Raw genomic sequence first — 18,253 nt, 5'->3', positions numbered from 1 at the left:
CATTGCACAGGACACTGTCAGCCTGAGCTCTGTCTTGTGGACTACAAGGAGCCATTCCAGGGCAGATGCTGGGTCTGATCTGTAATTCTAAATGGAAGGTGCCAGGGACATAAAAGACTGGAGGGCATTAGTAGACTGTGGCAAAGGACAAAAATATGACAGGGAGGATGGAGAGGAGGGGATAAATCCCCCAAATATTTAGGAGACAGAATTGATGGGGCCAGGATGCAGATGGGATGTGGGAAGGAGTCAGGGATGATGCTCAGGAGTCCAGCTGGGGTGAAGAGGTCCAGGGTAGACAACCCTGGGTGGTGGGCAGGATATGTTGGTTTCACTGCACAGATGGGGAAACTGAGTCTCAAGGGAGTGGAACATAGCCAGGTCAGGGGCTCAGCGCTGTGTGTCTCAGTGGGTGTTCAGGAGGGCTGCTTAGCCCTTGGGACTCCAACACCCCCTTCCTTCCTCTTGTGGGGAGGCTGCTAGTTCAAAACCCACATGCTTAGGCCAATTCTAGCTAAGCTGCTAGTGCCGGAAACTCCTTCCATCCTAACAGGATCTGTTCACTTCTAAGGCTCTGGCTTTCTAACTTATAAAGTGGGGAGGCTGAGAATAACAGGAGCAGAGGTCCTGGTTCATAGAGTTCATTTCCAACCTTGCCAGACTGGCAGGCCCTGCTCACTGGCTGTCATGCTAGCATATTCTAGGGCTCAAGGGCAGTCCCCTCTCTTCTCTACTCTCTGTCCCTACAACAGCACTTCTCCAACTTCACTGTGAACACAAACTGTATGCAGATTGTGTTCACATGTAGAATCTGACTGAGTTGGTCTAGGGATGGGCCTGAGATTCTGTATTTCTAACCAGTTCCCAGATGCTGCTGCTGCTGGTCTGTGGACCACTCTTGGAAAAGCCCAGCCTCTTGGTTGTCGGTTCTATAAACTTCCTCCAAGCTAATGACTCCCAGATTTATACTTCTAATCCAGACCTCTTTCTGGAACTCCAACTTCTAGTTACAACTCTTAGCTGACATCTCTATTTGGGTATTTAAAAGGTCTCTCCTGGGGCACCTGGGTGGCTCAGTGGGTTAAGCTTCTGGCTTCAGCTCGGGTCATGGTCTCAGGGTCCTGGGATCGAGCCCTGCATCGGGCTCTCTGCTTGGCAGGGAGCCCGCTTCCCCCTCTCTCTGCCTGCCTGTCTACTTGTGATCTCTCTCTGTCAAATAAACAAAATCTTAAAAAAAAAAAAAAAATTCTCTCCCACAGAATTCTCAAACCTGTTCCTCCACATTTCCCTCAGTGTTCTACTGTTCAAAAATATGGAAGATACTGTAAGACTCTTCTTTCTCTCTTAGCCTCTTTATCCAAATTGCCAACAAATGCTGTTTTTACCTATAAAGCATATACCTGTTCACTTCCTCCCCATCTCTCCTCCCACCGTCTTAGTCTAGGCCATTTCATCTCACATCTGAGCCACTGGCACATTAGTCAGAGCCATCTTTTAAAAATGTAAATCAAGGGGCGCCTGGGTGGCTCAGTGGTTTAGAGCCTCTGCCTTCGGCTCAGGTCATGATCCCAGGCTCCTGGGATTGAGCCCCACATCGGGCTCTCTGCTCAGCAGGGAGCCTGCTTCCTCCTCTCTCTCTGCCTGCCTTTCTGCCTACTTGTGATATCCATCTGTCAAATAAATAAATAAAATCTTAAAAAAAAATGTAAATCAAATCACGTCACTCTTCTGCTTAAATTCTACTAGGAGCTTACATTTTCCTCTGAATCAAATGCAAACCCCTTACCCTGGGCCACAAAGCCCGGCATGAGCAGCCCCACCTTCCTTTCCAGCCTCACCTCATGCAAACCCCTGGCCCTGTCACAGCCCCCGTAGGCTTCCCTTTGGTCCCACCCTGAGCACGCCCAGGCTGCTTTCCTCCTGACTCTGCCCTGCCTCCCAGTCTTAGCGAGCCCCTTATCGTTTAGTCTCAGCTTCTGGGTCACCTCCGCACACTGGTCTTCCTGATCATGCCATCTTGTACCCCAATTTAATTCTGCATGTGTCTTCCCATAGCGGACCTCAGTTTGTTAATTGTCCATTGCCCCTATTAGGAGGAAAAGCCCGTGAAAACAATGACCTTGTTTTCTACTTGTTTCCCCAGTATCTGGAGCAGGGCCATGGTGGGTGCTCAGAAAATACTTATTGGGGACAAATGTCACTCTCCTCTCTGAGTCTGTGTTTCCCCATCTATAAACACAGTTAATAATAGACTAGCATTTCTCTCACTGTGTTAAGATTAAATGAGATACACACATAAGGCCCAGGCACAGTGCCTGGTACTTGGTCACTAATAATATTATTACTCCTATTAATCTTATTAATACCATAACGGAATCCCCTGGCAGAGATGTGTAAGAAGGGGCTGGTGGGACTCCCACGTGCTCCCCAAACGACCTGAGCTCCAAGCAGCTGGGCTCATTGGCTCTGCTCCATTTCTTGTTGCTGCCAAAGTCCTCGACACCCAGTAGCAGAGAGGGGAAGTTCAGGGATGAAAAGCGGAGGCAAGTGTGCTTCAACTCAACTGCAAGTTTATTAGAAAGGCCATGGACAGATGAACCCTGAGTAACCAGCTGAGGAAGAAATGAAAAAGAGCCCCTGCGTCTTTCGGCCCGCCCCACAGGCCTCTCGTGAACTCTGTCCGGAGCAGACTCCAACACGAGTCAGCCCAAAAGTGCTTTCTGGGTCCTCCTCTGGGGCTGCCCAATCTCCCTGCAGGAACCACCTGGTGGGGCCGGTGTAGATGCTGGTGCCTGAGCTGCGGGTCACAGGGTCCTGGTCCTCTCTTCTAGCAGGAAGAGGTTTAGACCGACCCCGCCGCCCCCCAGCAGAACAGAACGGAAAAGGAGCTGACCGCGAGGAGAGCAAGTTCCACTAAACAGCCGAGGGCTCTAGAAGGTGGTGCTGGACTGCCTTGGAGGTATGTGCAGATGGCTTACGGATGGCCCTTCGTGGGGGGCCCCGGGGTAGATGCCAAAGCTCTAAGGATTCTCTGCCGCAGAGAGCCCTGGTGTGACGCAGTGCCCCTCCTGGGGCCGCACTGACTATTTCCACTCCCGGAAAGGCAAATGGATCTTGTAAAAAAATCCATGGCGTTTGATGCCATTTTTTCCTTAAAAAAAGATGAGTTTGTACAGTGAACTGATTTCAACCAGCAGAGCATGAGCCGAGAAGAGTCCATCCCGGGAAAGGAGAAGGCACTTCTCACACCCTCAGTGGGGGTGACCTGGGCTGGCTGCTTCCTGGGCCCCTCGGGGCTCCGCTCCCTCTGGCCCTGGGACTCAGGCCTGCTCCATCTGGGAAGTATGCCGCCTCCATCAAGCTAGCACCGCCCTGTGGCCGGAACGACGTGGCCTCTCACAGGGTGGTGGATGGCAGCTTCCTCACCCGCCGCTGGGCCAGGATCGATGATTCGATGGGCTTCAGCTGAGGGGTGGGCTTGGAGCTGTTGAGTGCAGAGTAGGTGGCTGCCATGGCTCCCTGGGAGAGAAGGGGGGAGGTCAGATCACAACAGTTGGGGGTACAGGTGGGAGCGGGAACATGTGCTCCCCGGCTGCTCTGTGTTCCACACCTGCCCAGTCACCTGCCAAGCCAGCCTTGGTGGTCTATCATGGTTGGCCTCCTGCCTCCTCCACCAGACTGGAGGCTTCAGAGGTCAGAGCCTATGTCCCCCAGAGGACCAACGACACCCTTGCATATTAGACTGAGGCTCCCTAAGGGCAAATAGATATGGCATGTATAGGCTATGCCACCCGGGTTCTGGCCCACGAAACCCTGGCCTGGGCCACCAGAGGCCTAGCAGCCCGGAGTGGCCGTACCTTCACAAGCTGTAGGTCCTGGTGGGACAGCTGGCTCTGCGGGAGCTTGTCTTTCTGGGTGATCCACGGGTGCTGCAGCACCTGCTTAGCTGTGAGGCGCTGGTGGGGGTCCACATGCAGCATCTTGGACACCAGGTCCTGGGGGCACGACAAACAAGAGGGTTGCTGGGAGGAACACACACCTGGGTTCCTCTGATGAGAAATGGGCCAGTGGCCAACTTCCATCATCTCCCACCATCTTCAGCCTGAACCCTTCCAGCAGCCCCTGTAACCCACTTCCCACATCACTCCAAGGCCTCCCCAAGCACAGGCCCTTCTTTGGGACTTCTTCCTGGAATGTTCTTTCCCTTCTCTTTCACCTTCTAGAAGCCATGCAGGAAGGTGAGGAGAACCTAAAGTTGAGATCAGGTAGACTCGGGTTCAAAACTTGAACTCTTCTGCTGATCGACTGAGTATCCTGGGCAAATTGCTTCCATGTTTTGAGCCTTAGTTTCTCCTCTGAGAAAGAGGGAGAATGACACTATCTGCCTCATAAGGCTGATATGAGGTACTATTCATTAATGGCTCAACCCTTTGTCTGGCACAGAGGCTCCCATAGTTGGAAGCTTGGTAATACCGAGGGCTCAAATGTTGCCTCCTCTGAGAAGGCCTCTCTGCTTGATGTGGTCAGTAGCACTGCTCCATGCCTCCAATGCCTGCAGCCCTGGAGAAGGACTTGCCTTTCTCTGTGGCCTGGCATCTCTGTTCCTTGTATGCAAGCCTGTATCTCTCCCCACACCAAGTTCCCACAAGGCAAGGGCTGTGATTATGCAGCCTTCTGTCCCCCCTGCGCAGGGCTCAGAACACGGGAAGGGCCGTGAATGGTCACCAGGTTGTCCAAACAAGGCAGGAAGGCAGTCTGCCTGGGTAGCTTCCACTTGGAGAAGTACAGCAACAAGGATTTGTGGAACGTTCCGCTTGCGGAAACAAGATTGCAGATTACCTATTCACGAACTGCTGAAAAGCCCCGGGATGGGACGCTGCCTCCCCACCGCAAATAAGCTGGGCCTCACGGACTCACCTTGGCCGTCTCTGACACCGTGTTCCAATTTCCCCCACTCAGGGTGAACTTCCCACTGCCGATCCGGGTCAGGATTTCCTCTGGTGTGTCACTGGGTCCGTTGGCAAATGGAGTGTATCTGGAGAGAAGTCCAGAAAAGTTTGGCCAGAGCCTTTGGCCCCCATCCTGGGCCCGGGGTGGAGGTAGGGAGCTGTGTTTCTCCCTTCAGACTGGGTATTCCCCAGGGCAGGGCCGCATCCCTATCTTCAGACCTTCCTGAGGTGGGGCTTCGTCTCTCCCATCAGCCAAGCACCAGCCCCGCCTGTGCACTGGGGTGGGAGGAAGCGGCAGGGGAGAGGGGACGCTCACCCAGCCAGCATGGTGTACAGCAGAATGCCCAGGCTCCAGATGTCACAGCCTTCATCGTAGCCCTGGCGTTTCAGCACCTGGCAGCAAGGAAGGCAGGGGAGGGTGGTTAGTCTGGGGTGGCGGCAAGTGGCCCCAGATGCTTGTGGGTTGCTCCCCAGGGTAGGACAAGGATCCCAACCTCCCTGGGCACCAAAGCCAAAACCATACAGACTGGAATCCTGGACCACATGGGGCCTCCATAAAAGGCGCACAAGGTCTCCTGTGCCAGGCCCCCTTCCTCTTGCAGGTAAGGAGGCTGGCACGACTCACCTCAGGTGCCACAAAGTTGGCAGTGTAGCAAGGTGTCATGAGGAGCCCATTCTCAGCCCGCAGCTGCTTGGCAAAGCCAAAGTCACAGATGCGCAGGCACTCGGGATTCCCAGACTCGTCCACGTACAGGATGTTGCTGGGCTTGAGGTCCCTATGAACAACCTAGGGGCAGAGGGTCTGGTCAGTTCTCAGTGTGGGCAGGCTGCTAGTGACCCAGGTCAACTGCCAGGGATGAGGGAGTGAGGAAGACGGGCTCAGAGAGGAACAGAAGGACCCAGAATCTGAGAGGAAGGGAAGGGGCTGAAATGGGGCCCTTGGTGCTAAGGGTACTGCTGATCTGAATTTCATGTGGATGCCTGTGAGGCAGCCCTAATTTCACCCATGTCCACACCAGACTCTGCTTTTTCTGCCTTTTTCTCCCCTCAAATGTGCATATCACAGTTTTTCCCAACAACAACTCTGTCGATGTTTCCCATGGCTTGGGTCAAAATCCTGAGTCCTCCTCAATTCCTCTTTTTTTTACTCTATTTGTTTTTTTTTTTTTAATTTTTGAAGATTTTATTTATTTCCTTGACACAGAAAGGGCACAAGCAGGAGAGCAGCAGGCAGAAGGAGAAGGAGAAGCAGGCCTCCCGCAGAGCAGGGAGCCTGACTTGGGGCTCCATCCCAGGAATCTGGGATCATGACATGAGCCGAAGGCAGATAGTTAACCGACTGAGTCACTCAGGCACCCCTTCAATTCCTTTTTTTTCCCTTACATTCCTCAATCAAGGCATCAGCAAGCTCTGCTGTCTCTACCACTGAAATATATCCAGAGCCCAAACCCTTTTCAACCCCTACACCACGTGGGGGGCACGTGTAGGAGGCTGAAAAGTCCCCCACGTGGTGTAGGAGGTGTAGGGGGCAGCACACTAATCCCTACCAGGGACACTATCATTCCTCCCCAGTATTACAGTAACCACCTTCTAACTGTTCTCCCTGCTTCTCCCCTGCCCCCTACAGTCTGTTCTAAATACAGCAGTCAGGGGCGCCTGGGTGGCTCAGTCCATTAGGCATCCACCTTCTGCTTCGGTCATGATCCCAGGGTTCTGGAATTGAGCCTCGTGTGGGGCTCCCTACTCGGTGGGGAACCTGCTTCTCCCTTTCCCTCTGCAGCTCCCCTGCTTTTTTGCAAGCTCTCTCTTTCTCTCAAAGAAATAATCAAATAAATAATCATTTAAATACATACATACATACATACATACATCAGCCAGAGTAACCCTGTTAAATATAAGTCAGATCATGTCATCCTGGCTGGAACCCCTCCAAGGCTTCCCCTTTTAAGAGTCCTTACGAGGGGCGCCTGGGTGGCTCAGTGGGTTAAAGCCTCTGCCTTCGGCTCAGGTCATGATCCCAGGGTCCTGGGATGGAGCCCCGCATTGGGCTCTCTGCTCAGCAGGGAGCCTGCTTCCTTCTCTCTCTGACTGCCTCTCTGCCTACTTGTAATCTCTGTCTGTCAAATAAATAAATAAAATTTAAAAAAAAAAAAGAGTCCTTACGAATGCTACATGGCCCCACCTGATCTTTCCCCTGCCACTCACCCACATCTCTTGCACTGTTGTCCTCTAGCACCCTCCTCCTTGCTCACAGCTTCAGCTACACCAGCCTCTTTGCACTTCCTTCAACATGCCAAGCACACTCCTGTCTTAGGACCTTTGCACTCACTGTTCCCACTTTTGGGAACATTCCTGCCTCAGGCATCTGCCTGGCCCATTCTCTTGTTTCTTTCAGGTCCCTGCTCAAATGTTACCTTATCAGTGAGGAATTCTCTGGATCATTCCATATAAAATAGCAAATACCAACCAGTACCCCTTAGTCTCCTCACTCTGCTTTATGTTTACCCATAGCATTTACCTCCATTTGACATAGTATGTACTTAATTGTTTTTCTGAATCCAGCCACTGGAATGTAAGCTTCATGAGTGTTTCATTCACTGCTGTATCTCAACATTTACAATAGTTGCTAGCACGCAGCAGGTATTCGAGGAGCCTGTTGCCTGAATGACACTTACCACTGAGGCCAAAGCAAAGGATTCCTCTGGCGCCCCCCTGCTCCTCTGAAGTCTGAGGGCTGACCCACTCCTCTTTCCATTCTCCCTGCTCCCTCTGCAGAGTTCTGTGTAGAGCCACTCCTCCGTTAACTAATTATCAACAACTTCATGGTGGCATCACAATTCTGGACTTCAAGCTCTATTACAAAGCTGTCATCATCAAGACAGCATGGTACTGGCACAAAAACAGACACATAGATCAATGGAACAGAATAGAGAGCCCAGAAATAGACCCTCAACTCTATGGTCAACTAATCTTCAACAAAGCAGGAAAGAATGTCCAATGGAAAAAAGACAGCCTCTTCAATAAATGGTGTTGGGAAAATTGGACAGCCACATGCAGAAAAATGAAATTGGACCATTTCCTTACACCACACACAAAAATAGACTCAAAATGGATGAAGGACCTCAATGTGAGAAAGGAATCCATCAAAATCCTTGAGGAGAACACAGGCAGCAACCTCTTCGACCTCAGCCACAGCAACATCTTCCTAGGAACATCGCCAAAGGCAAGGGAAGCAAGGGCAAAAATGAACTATTGGGATTTCATCAAGATCAAAAGCTTTTGCACAGCAAAGGAAACAGTTAACAAAATCAAAAGACAACTGACAGAATGGGAGAAGATATTTGCAAACTAATTATCAACAACTTCAGATCGCAGACCCTAGCCCAGAACTTTTCTGAGTCCAGAATCATATAGCTGCTTACCAGATAGCAACCACTGAATGTTCCATAGACCCTTGAATCCAACATATCCCACAACAAACTCAGTCTCACCCTCTTGCTCCTTCTCCCATGAGCTAAAAAGGTGTTCTCAAAAACCTTCAGTGGCTCCCTACTACCTGCAGGATAAAGCCCGAAGTCCCCCACCCGGTGCAGGAGGCTCAGTTATCCACTGTAGCCTCACTGTCTGCGACAACCTCTCACTAGTCCTAAGCTCAGGCTAATGAAAGCTCCTCCGACCATAAATAACCATGTCTGTCTGTGGAACAGCTGCTCACCTCCAGCACTGAGCAAGGGCGAAGTGAACTGTGTACAATGAATGAACAAACCTGCCTCTGAAACACATGGAGATCTTGCAGGTGAGGTTAGCTCTCACAGATTAGCTGGCTTTATGAGATGGCCCCTTCATAATACCAGTTGAGCCCCAAGCCTTCTAGCAGGTGCTTGTGGGGCGGGTAGGCTGGAGGGTAGCCTTGGCCCAGGACAGTCCACGTCCACAGAGGGAACAGCGAGATAAGGAGGAGAGGCTACACCAGCAGGGGGCTCTGGACCACACCCATGAGTTGTAACCAAGCTCTTGGGCAGTCCCTGATTGGGCCGTGCCTGACCAGCTCCTAGGGGTCTGTCCTTCCTAATCCAATCACATGGCCCCAAAGACAGAGCCAGACCCCACAAATGTAGACTCTTCCCTGAGGAAGGCCCAGCCAAGCTTCCCAGGAGTCAGGGACGCTCAGCCGGGCTGAGGACACTGACTACCCAGTATGAGTGATCTTCCTGGTTTCCAAAGAACTCTCCTGCCCAGGAGCTCACGGGGGGCTGCCGGTTATACCTAGGTCAGCAGACAGGGCAGGGACTGCTGACCCTGTTCCCCAGAGAAGGAAACCAGGGCTATGAGAAGAGAATGGACTTGGTCATGCAAGTAAAAAACAGAGGTGGAACTTGAACCCATCTCTGACCTTAATTCCAGTCTTTGCAGTTGGTGTGACACAGATGACACTTTTGGAAAACTGGGATATGGAAGTTTTTGATCATTATCCTGCCCCCAAACTCCTCCAGCTGATGGTGGCTCACTACAGCAGGAAGCCCCCCATCCCCGCTGATTCTGATGTCATCCCCCCGTCACTGGGTGTGTGTGCGGGGGGAGGGGAGCCAGGCCAACCAATCTAAAGGGACAGCTGCGACCTGACCCATTCCAGCCCACAATCCCCGCACAGCACCTCAGGCCCAGGTTTCAAAAGGAGCCAAATTACCCAACTCAACCAAACCCAAAGCAAAAAAAACCACCCCACGGCCCGCAGGCCAAATAAAATATGGACACAGTCAAATGTAGCCACGGAGGAGCCGTAGGCTGTGGCCTCTAGCAGAGCTGGGATTTCAGTCAGGCCAGAGTGCGAATCCTGGCTTTAACAGCCTGTGTGATCTTGGGCATGTCACTTACCCTTTCTAGGCCTCAGTTTTCTCACCTGGAAAATGGGGCTGGTGATAGTGCTGAGGGAGGAAGGAGTATATGAGTTATGTACCAGGAATATTTAGCACCGGGCTTGGGAAATGGCCCTGTAACTCCAGCACTCCCGGGGCCAAAGCCACCACTGTGCTGGACATTCAGATATACTGTGTGCTTGTTAAGAAGCACTTAAAGGGTCGCCTGGGCAGCTCAGGTTAAGTGTCTGCCTTCGGCCCCGGTCATCATCCTGGGGTCCTGGGATCGAGTCCTGCATCAGGCTCCTTGCTCAGCATGGAGCCTGCTTCTCCCTCTGCCTGCCATTTCCCCTGCTTGTCTGCTCATACTCTGTGAAACAAATAAAATTTTTTTAAAAAGATTTTATTTATTTATTTGACAGAGAGAGATCATAAGTAGGCAGAGAGAAAGGGGGAAACAGGCTCCCTGCTGAGCAGAGAGCCCAATGCGGGACTTGATCCCAGGACCCTGAGATTATGACCTGAGCCAAAGGCAGCGGCTTAACCCACTGAGCCACCCAGGCGCCCTGAAACAAATAAAATCTTAAAAAAAAAAAAAAGAAAGAAAGAAAGAAAGAAAAAAGAAGCATATAAAGATTAAAGGACAATAAGGAGGGACTAGAGGACCAGGAAGCCAGATAGCGAGGAGAATTTTACTTACTCCCAGAGCCTCAGCTCCCTCACTTATAAAATGGGCATAATGACAGTCTTTACAACTTCTAACTGTCTGTCAGAACAATTAAGTGAGTTGATAAGTAACGTGCTTAGAACTCAGGGGGCGCCTGGATGGCTCAGTAGTTAAGCGTCTGCCTTCAGATCAGGTCATGATCCCAGGGTCCTGGGATCGAGCCCCGCATCGGGCTCCCTGCTCAGCGGGAAGCCTGCTTTTCCCTTTCCCACTCCCCCTGCTTGTGTTCCCTCTCTTGCTGTCTCTCTTTCTCTCTGTCAAATAAATAAATAAATATATATTTAAAAATAAAAATAAAAAGAACTTTGTCCAGCCTGTGGGAACTGCTGTGTGGCGCCAGCTACCGTTAGCAGCCACACATCTGTCGCGGTCCCCATCACTAGAGGATGCGTGTTTAGGCGCCTGGGACCAGCCACACACACACACACACACACACACACACAGAGAAGTGAAGTTCTTCTATGTAAATCATCGGTCAAACAGAGAAGCCAAAGTGTCACTCTCTACTGACTTTTCAAACAGGCTCCCCCAGGCACAGTGAACCCTTCTGGAGGCAGCAGAAGGGAAGCTGGGCTTAAAAGGGTTCCATGTGTTCCACAAAGAACTCTCGCAAATAAGATGAAAAAGATAGACAACCCAATTTTTTAAAAAATAAACATAGGACTTGAACAGGCATTTCATGAAAGAGGCTGTCCAAAGTGGCAATAAACACACAAAGAGGGGCTCAACTTCACTGGTCACCAGGGAAATGCAAATGAAAACCACCACAAGAAAGCCCTCCCTGTCTAGTCTACCAGAAGGGCTGGGATTACAGCCCTGCAAAAGCCTGAGCATCGTCAAGGACCCAAACTCCCGCACGCTCTGGAGGGGCTGTAAGCGGGCAAAAGAGCTTCGACGAACTGTCTGGCATCACCTACTAGACACGCACACACACACACACACACACACACACACACACTGCAACCCAGAGGGTCTGCTGCTGGTGTGCACACAGTGTCACAACGCACATGTGTGGTCACCGAAAGACAAGCGCTAGAATGTCACAGCAGCATTATTTACTTGTCATAGTCAAACACTGATAACAACCCAAGGTCCATTAACAGCAGAAGGGACCGTGAAGGCATTGTCTGTTCACACAGTGGAAGCTACACCGCAATGAGGATCAGGGAGCTTCGGCCACACAACCACGTGCAGGACAGTGTGTGATGTGGTGGGAGCCGGATACGACAGAGGGTGTGCACGTGAAATTCAAAGGCAGGCAAAATGAATCGAAGCTGTCAGCAGTCAGCTTAGAATGGTCATCCCTGGGAAGGGGGCAGGGACTGGCAGGGATATTAAGACATTTGGGGAAACTGGAAAAGCTTTGATTCTTGATCTGGGTGCTGATTATGTAGGCGCGTTCACTTTCGGAAAATTTACTGACTTCTACGTTAGGATTCGTGTTTTTATGTCCTACTTCAATAAAAAGATAACATTAAAACAAATAGAAAATCCCAGGGGACCCTGTTGCTGGTTATCCCCTTTCCATCCCCCTTAGGAGAGTCCTAGCCTTTAGACCACAGATACTGCCAGTTTATAATCAGCTCAAAGAATCTCCCTCCAAATACCTCAGTGCGAGTTTCCCATTTCCTCCTCATCTCCCCTGGTATTTGGAAAGCTCGAGAAACTTCAGAGACCCAGAGACTCACGGCACTGGGAAAGAGACAATGTCCTCCCATGCCACGCCCCCCACGCAGCTGTCTGTACTTGGAGTTAAATACCCCTGGTAGAGAAGGCAGCTCTTGCTCTAGAAAGTCCTTTCTTGCTTTGAGCTTGACCCACTGGAAACTCCCTGCTTTGGCTCTATCTTCTAAACCTTCTTGGGGGTGACTAACTAGTACTCATTTGAGAACCAAACAGGAAAAGGAAACATTTACTATCTGACCTGACATATTTAAATATTAGTCTATTTGCACTGGCCATTTCAAAAGCCCAAACCACTTCAAACATGACCATTAAAACGGTCGGTACATGTGGTAACCAAAGTGAAGCTCTGATTTTTTTTTTCTTTTACAAAAGAACCCCCCCCCCATAAACTAGACAGAATCAGACACTGCCATTTCTGCAAACCCCAGCGAAATGACTGATGCAGGCGAAGATCCTGAGAGGATGAAAACACCGCACGGAAGGCTGGTGGGGGTCTTTACAACACCCCGCCAGGCTCACCCACTGACGCTGGGCTTGGGGTGACATGCCATATCAAGTACACACCGCACCTCCCATGAAGTGTTTTCTAACTCCTTGCTTCGGAAAAGAAGTTAAAGCAGGATATGACTAAGACTTTACGGGGCGCCTGGGTGGCTCAGTGGGTTAAGCCGCTGCCTTCGGCTCGGGTCATGATCTCAGGGTCCTGGGATGGAGCCCCGCATCGGGCTCTCTCCTTGGAAGGGAGACTGCTTCCCTCTCTCTCTCTGCCTGCCTCTCTGTCTGCTTGTGATCTCTCTCTGTCAAATAAATAAATAAAATCTTTAAAAAAAGACTTTAGAAATAGGGGGCGCCTGCGTGCGGGAATGGTGGATCCAGCCTACCAGTGGCCCGGAGAGGGGTGGGGCATTAATTACAATTAATTACAGCCTGGCAGAAAAAAAAAAAAAAAAAAAAGACTTTAGAAATAGAAGAATAGAAGCAATAAAAAAAAAAAAAAAAAAGGAAAATGATGCCATAGGGAGCCTGGGTGGCTCCGTTGGTTAAGCGTCTGCCTTTGGCTCAAGTCATGATCCAGGGTCCTAGGATAGGGTCCTGAGTTGGGCTCCCCATTCAGGGGGGATCCTGCTTCTCCCTTTGCCCCTCCCACTGCTCACACTCTCTTTCTCTCAAAAACAAATAAAAGCTTAAAACAAAACAATATTTTTTAAAAATGATGCCATAAGGTAGCAAACAAACACATTCAGAATGTAGGACATTTCCCAGAATTGATCTCTTCAACTAGTCTGTGGCATAAAAAAGGGAGATTTCACTACAGAGGTTATATGGATGTATACATTCAACAAGGTCATCAGGTTTGGGACGCCTGGGTGGCTCAGTCGTTAAGCGTCTGCCTTCGGCTCCAGTCATGATCCCAGGGTCCTGGGATGGAGCCCCACATCGGGCTCTCTGCTGGGCAGGAAGCCTGCTTCTCCCTTTCCCACTGCCCCTGCTTGTGTTCCCTCTCTGGCTGTGTCTCTCTATCAAATAAATAAATAAAATCTTTAAAAAAAAAAGTCATTACACTTAAGACCTACTGTATGCAAATTTTATCTCTGTTTTTGAAAAGAGACTTAAGGGGTTTAAAAAGTGAATGAAAAGTGTAAATCTGGGCGCCTGGGTGGCTCAGTGGGTTAAGCCGCTGCCTTCGGCTCAGGTCATGATCTCAGGGTCCTGGGATCGAGTCCCGCATCCGGCTCTCTGCTCAGCAGGGAGCCTGCTTCCTCCTATGTCTCTCTGCCTGCCTCTCTGCCTACTTGTAATCTCTCTCTGTCAAATAAATAAATAAAATCTTTAAAAAAAAAAAAAAAGAAAAGTGTAAATCTCCCAGAGATTATGATTCCAGTATAATAATGGCAAAAAAATTTTTTTGAAAGGACAATAGAGAAATGTACCTATTGACTAGGTAGCATGTGAACATGAGTAATTGTTAATTTTGAGAGCTGTTATGAAAGAAAATATCTTTTTTAGAGATAAGATAATATGAGTTCTGAGATATGCTTTAAAATACTTTAATTATAGGGGCGCCTGGGTGGCTCAGTGGGTTAAGCCGCTGCCTTCGGCTCAGGTCATGATCTCGGGGTCCTGGGATCGAGTCCCGCATCGGGCTCTCTGCTCAGCAGGGAGCCTGCTTCCCTCTATCTCCCTCTCTATCTGCTTGTGATCTCTCTCTGTCAAATAAATAAATAAAATCTTTAAAAAAATACTTTAATTATAGGGATTTATGGGTGAAATGTCATGATGTCTATAACTTCCTTTCAAATGCACCTGTAAAAATATACATTTACATCCAGAGAAAAGGATCTAGAGATAGAGACAAAGGCAGAAACAGAGATTCAAAAAAATGTGGCAGACTGTTATGATTTGATGACACTAGAAGGGAAATGGTTTTAATATAAGATTCTTTTAACTTTTCTACAGATTGGAACGTTTTCCTCAATAAAAGGGTGGGAGAAATTCTTCAGTAATGACAAAAAAAGAGAGGGAAGGAAGAAGGAAAGAAGGAAAAGAGAAGAAAGAAAAAAGGGAGGGAGAGAGGGAAAAAGAGATAAAAATCTCAACAATTCTTTAATCTGGGTGATGGGTATCTGGAGGTTCATTATACTTTTCTCATAGTTTTGTATATGTTTAAATTTTTTGATAATACATTAATAATTTATCATTAAAAAAAAAATGCCACAGCCACAATCTGGCCCTCTTCCGCCCAGTGCAGCATTTCCTGCAGGGCTGCCTGGCCCATGGTGCCTTCCCAGCACAACGAGGTGGCCGCTCCGGCTATCCTGAGCTCGCAGAGGAGGAAACGGCTCAGAGGTGAGAGGCCTTCCCAGCTGTACACACAGTACTTGTACACAGCCAATCCTCGGATTCCAGAACCTGCCTTCTTAACCCCCATGCTGTCTGGAAGCACCCCAAAACCTTGTCTCGTCCAGACAGAAACTCATGCTAACTCTGTTCTCAGCTTCTGTTCACACCACAGGAAATTTTCTACCTCCACCCCATGTGATGATGAAGGCCACATCGTATGGTCTGGACAAACACTTCTCGAGCACCTGCTATCTTTCCAGCAGCATCTCCTCCTACATCCAGTCCCTCTGTCCCAGCAGCTGAACCCACAACGAGATTCAGCTCCCGGCTGACCCGGCTGCATCCTCACAGAAAAACGCACACCCTACCTGCAGTTCCCCAACCTCACTCCTCAGTCGGACACTCCAGCTCTATTCTTCCCTGGCTGTGTGACCTTGGGCAAGTGACCTCACATCTCTGAGCCTTGCTCTTCTTCCCTGTGAAGTGGGGCCAATAACAGCACCTACCTCATAGGATTGTTGTGGAAAGCAACTGAGATAATGTAAGGAAAGAACTCTGCATGGTGCCTGGCACACAGCAAGTACTGTGTAAACATTCCTTTTCACCATCTGGCCTCATGTCTCCCTCCTTCCCTTCCTTACATCCGTCTACTTACCCACCCACCATCCCTCGTCTCCCCTCTGGCTGGCTGCCTGAAGATGGCTACTGCCTGGGCCGCGGCTCACGCACTCTACTGATGGTGAGACCCTTGGCAGCCCGCCGCCCCCACTGGCTGCCCCCTACCCCAGACTTACCCCCTGGGAGTGCAGATACTCCACGGTCTTGCTAATAGTGTGCAGGACAAAGCTGGCCTCCCGCTCGGAGAAGAATTTCTGCCGCAGGATCTTGTCTAGCAGCTCCCCACCCCGCATCAGCTCTGTCACCAGATACACGTGCTTGCCGTCATCGTACACCTGCCAAAGAGCTCAGTGTCCGGGCCCTCCCCTCCATGCCGGGCCTGGGCCCCCTGGTTACCCGTTCACCAGGCCGGGGAAGAAGGACAGGAGCCTTGGACACGTGTTCTACTCTGTGCTCTGGGCCCCTGTCCTCCCCAGACAGGAGGATATTGGCACTGGTCCCCCAAGGGGCAGGAAAGCAGTCAGAGAATGCCCGAGTCTGAAGTGGAGGGCCTTGGGGCACAGTCAGACTGGAGGCACAAAAATCCTTCCCTCCCATGAGCAGAGGAAAATCAGAAGTCAAAGGAATGGCAGTCCTGAGACAAATCCCAGAGCTGAGTGCCCCAGCCCCCATCCCGGTCTCAAGGCCCCCTCCCCCACTCACGTCTTTCAGAGTGATGATGTTGGGGTGCTGTCCATACCGCAGAAGAATCTCAATCTCTTCCGAGGGATCCCGCTTGCTCTTGTCGATGACCTGAGGAAAGGGGGCACGTGGGCAAAATCAGGGGGACATTCCCTGGAGTCCCTCCCTGCCACGGAGCCCACACTGCAGGGCCTGGGGGGAGTCTCAGCCACATACCTTTCACCCACCTGCAGAGCCCAAGGCACCCACCCTCCCCCAACAAAGGGCCACGGCTACACTGGCCTCCCCCAGCCCAGCAGCCTTGGCTAAGACACAGTCAAGAGGCCCACCTTGACAGCGTACTCCATATTGGTGGCCTTATGGACACAGCGCTTGCATACGGAGTAGGAGCCCACACCGATCGTCTCCTTTACGATGTAGCCATCGCTAAAAACCAGGTTTTTCCCATGGAGTTGCTGCAGGAAACCAACAGGTGGGTTTGACTCTCCGCTCTGGAATGCAGGGCTCACCCCCCAGCACCCACGGTCTTGGCTCAGTGGAGGTGGCACCAGGCAAGAGCCAGAGGCCTGGAGCTGCATCCTGTAACCTCAAGCAAGAATCTACCCCGCTCAGGGGTGCCTGGGTGGCTCAGTGGTTTAAAGCCTCTGTCTTCGTCTCAGGTCATGATCCCAGTGTCTTGGGATCGAGCCCTGCATCAGGCTCTCTGCTCAGCAGGGAGCCTGCTTCCTCCTCTCTCTCTCTGCCTACCTGTGATCTCTGTCTGTCAAATAAATAAATAAAATCTTTAAAAAAAAGAAAAAGAATCTGCCCCGCACTGGGCCTCCGTTTTCTACTCTATATGGGCACACACCGTGGCTCTGGGCGTGGTCAGGCCGGGGTGACGAGGACAGGCAACACAGCCGCCCCACACAGGTCAAGAGGCCTGTGGCTCTGAGAAAGCTGGGCAGGCCTGAGGGACGTAGGAGCCCTGAGCTAGGTCCCGGCTCTGCCACTTCCTGTGAACTTGGGTGAACTACCTCCCCCTTCTGGGGTGTCAGAGCCCACGTCATGAGGCATCTTAAGGTTCTGAACCACTAACAATAGCAAATGCTTCTATAGCACTTGGTCACGGGGCTGGCACCATTCTCGGCACCCTCCAGCAGGGACCACAAGCCCTGACAGTCCTGGTTCACGCCTGTTGTCCTTGTATCCTGTCTGGTTTAGTGTTTGTCTTGGACAAAGGTGTCCCAGTTGTATAATGAATTAGAGTCACCTTAACTCTACACACACAACAACCTATGGAGAAAGGTTCTCTCATCAGCCCCATTTATAGCTGAGGAAACGGAGGCCCTGGGAAGGTAAAAGTCTCCCTCAAAGTCCCTTACCTTGGAAGCTTTGAACCCAGGCCATGAGCTCTAGAGTCTACACTCAGGACTCCCAATTCTAAATTTTCCACAGAGCTGGGAAAGTGCACTCATGCGGGACAAATGTGAGAAAACATGAGCCCTCTGCCCCCCTTTCCTGCCAGCCACCCCACAGCGCCACCATCCTGGGCACCCCCTTGCATTTATTTATCTAGGCTCTACAACGTTCCGGGCCTGGGAAATTTCGACCCGTGTTGCCATTCAAGCACAGAAACTGGGGCCGAAGGAGGTTGGGGGGCCCAACGGACTCATGGTGACAGTCAGGGTTTGAACTCCAGGGCCCGTGCTCTCAGCCATTCTGCCCCGGTGGCTTCCAGGTAGAAAAGACAATAGAGCAGCAATCTCCTGCCCCCTCACCTGTACCACTGAGTGCAGTGGTGCCTGCGTGGTCCGAGGCTTGCCATCGTCCTCCATCAGGCCAGTGGCCACGAAGCTGAAGCCACGGAATAGCTGATGGGCACCAGCGCTGGGGGGGATGCCCGGGGAGTCTGT

General features: G+C 50.8%; 1 protein-coding gene across 4 annotated transcripts in view; it reads right to left on the bottom strand.

The window, feature by feature from the left end:
* Positions 1 to 2,550: 2,550 nt before the first annotated feature.
* Positions 2,551 to 18,253, bottom strand: part of RPS6KA1 (ribosomal protein S6 kinase A1) — a 39,919-nt gene continuing 24,216 nt past the window's right edge. For all 4 annotated transcript variants that reach the window (XM_044237507.1, XM_044237508.1, XM_044237510.1 and 1 more), the window contains 9 exons: positions 18,119 to 18,249; positions 16,688 to 16,813; positions 16,380 to 16,469; positions 15,854 to 16,012; positions 5,575 to 5,736; positions 5,266 to 5,342; positions 4,918 to 5,035; positions 3,858 to 3,995; positions 2,551 to 3,519 (listed from right to left, as the gene is read on the bottom strand). In XM_044237507.1, the coding sequence (XP_044093442.1) occupies positions 3,397 to 3,519; positions 3,858 to 3,995; positions 4,918 to 5,035; positions 5,266 to 5,342; positions 5,575 to 5,736; positions 15,854 to 16,012; positions 16,380 to 16,469; positions 16,688 to 16,813; positions 18,119 to 18,249 (1,124 nt within the window). In that variant the 3' untranslated portion in view covers positions 2,551 to 3,396. The remainder of the gene's footprint in view (positions 3,520 to 3,857; positions 3,996 to 4,917; positions 5,036 to 5,265; positions 5,343 to 5,574; positions 5,737 to 15,853; positions 16,013 to 16,379; positions 16,470 to 16,687; positions 16,814 to 18,118; positions 18,250 to 18,253) is intronic.

The sequence above is a fragment of the Neovison vison genome, chromosome 2 (assembly GCF_020171115.1).
Source record: "Neovison vison isolate M4711 chromosome 2, ASM_NN_V1, whole genome shotgun sequence".
NCBI lineage: Eukaryota > Metazoa > Chordata > Mammalia > Carnivora > Mustelidae > Neogale > Neogale vison.
Note: the sequence above shows the minus strand (reverse complement) of the source record. Positions and strands in the feature narration are given on the sequence as shown.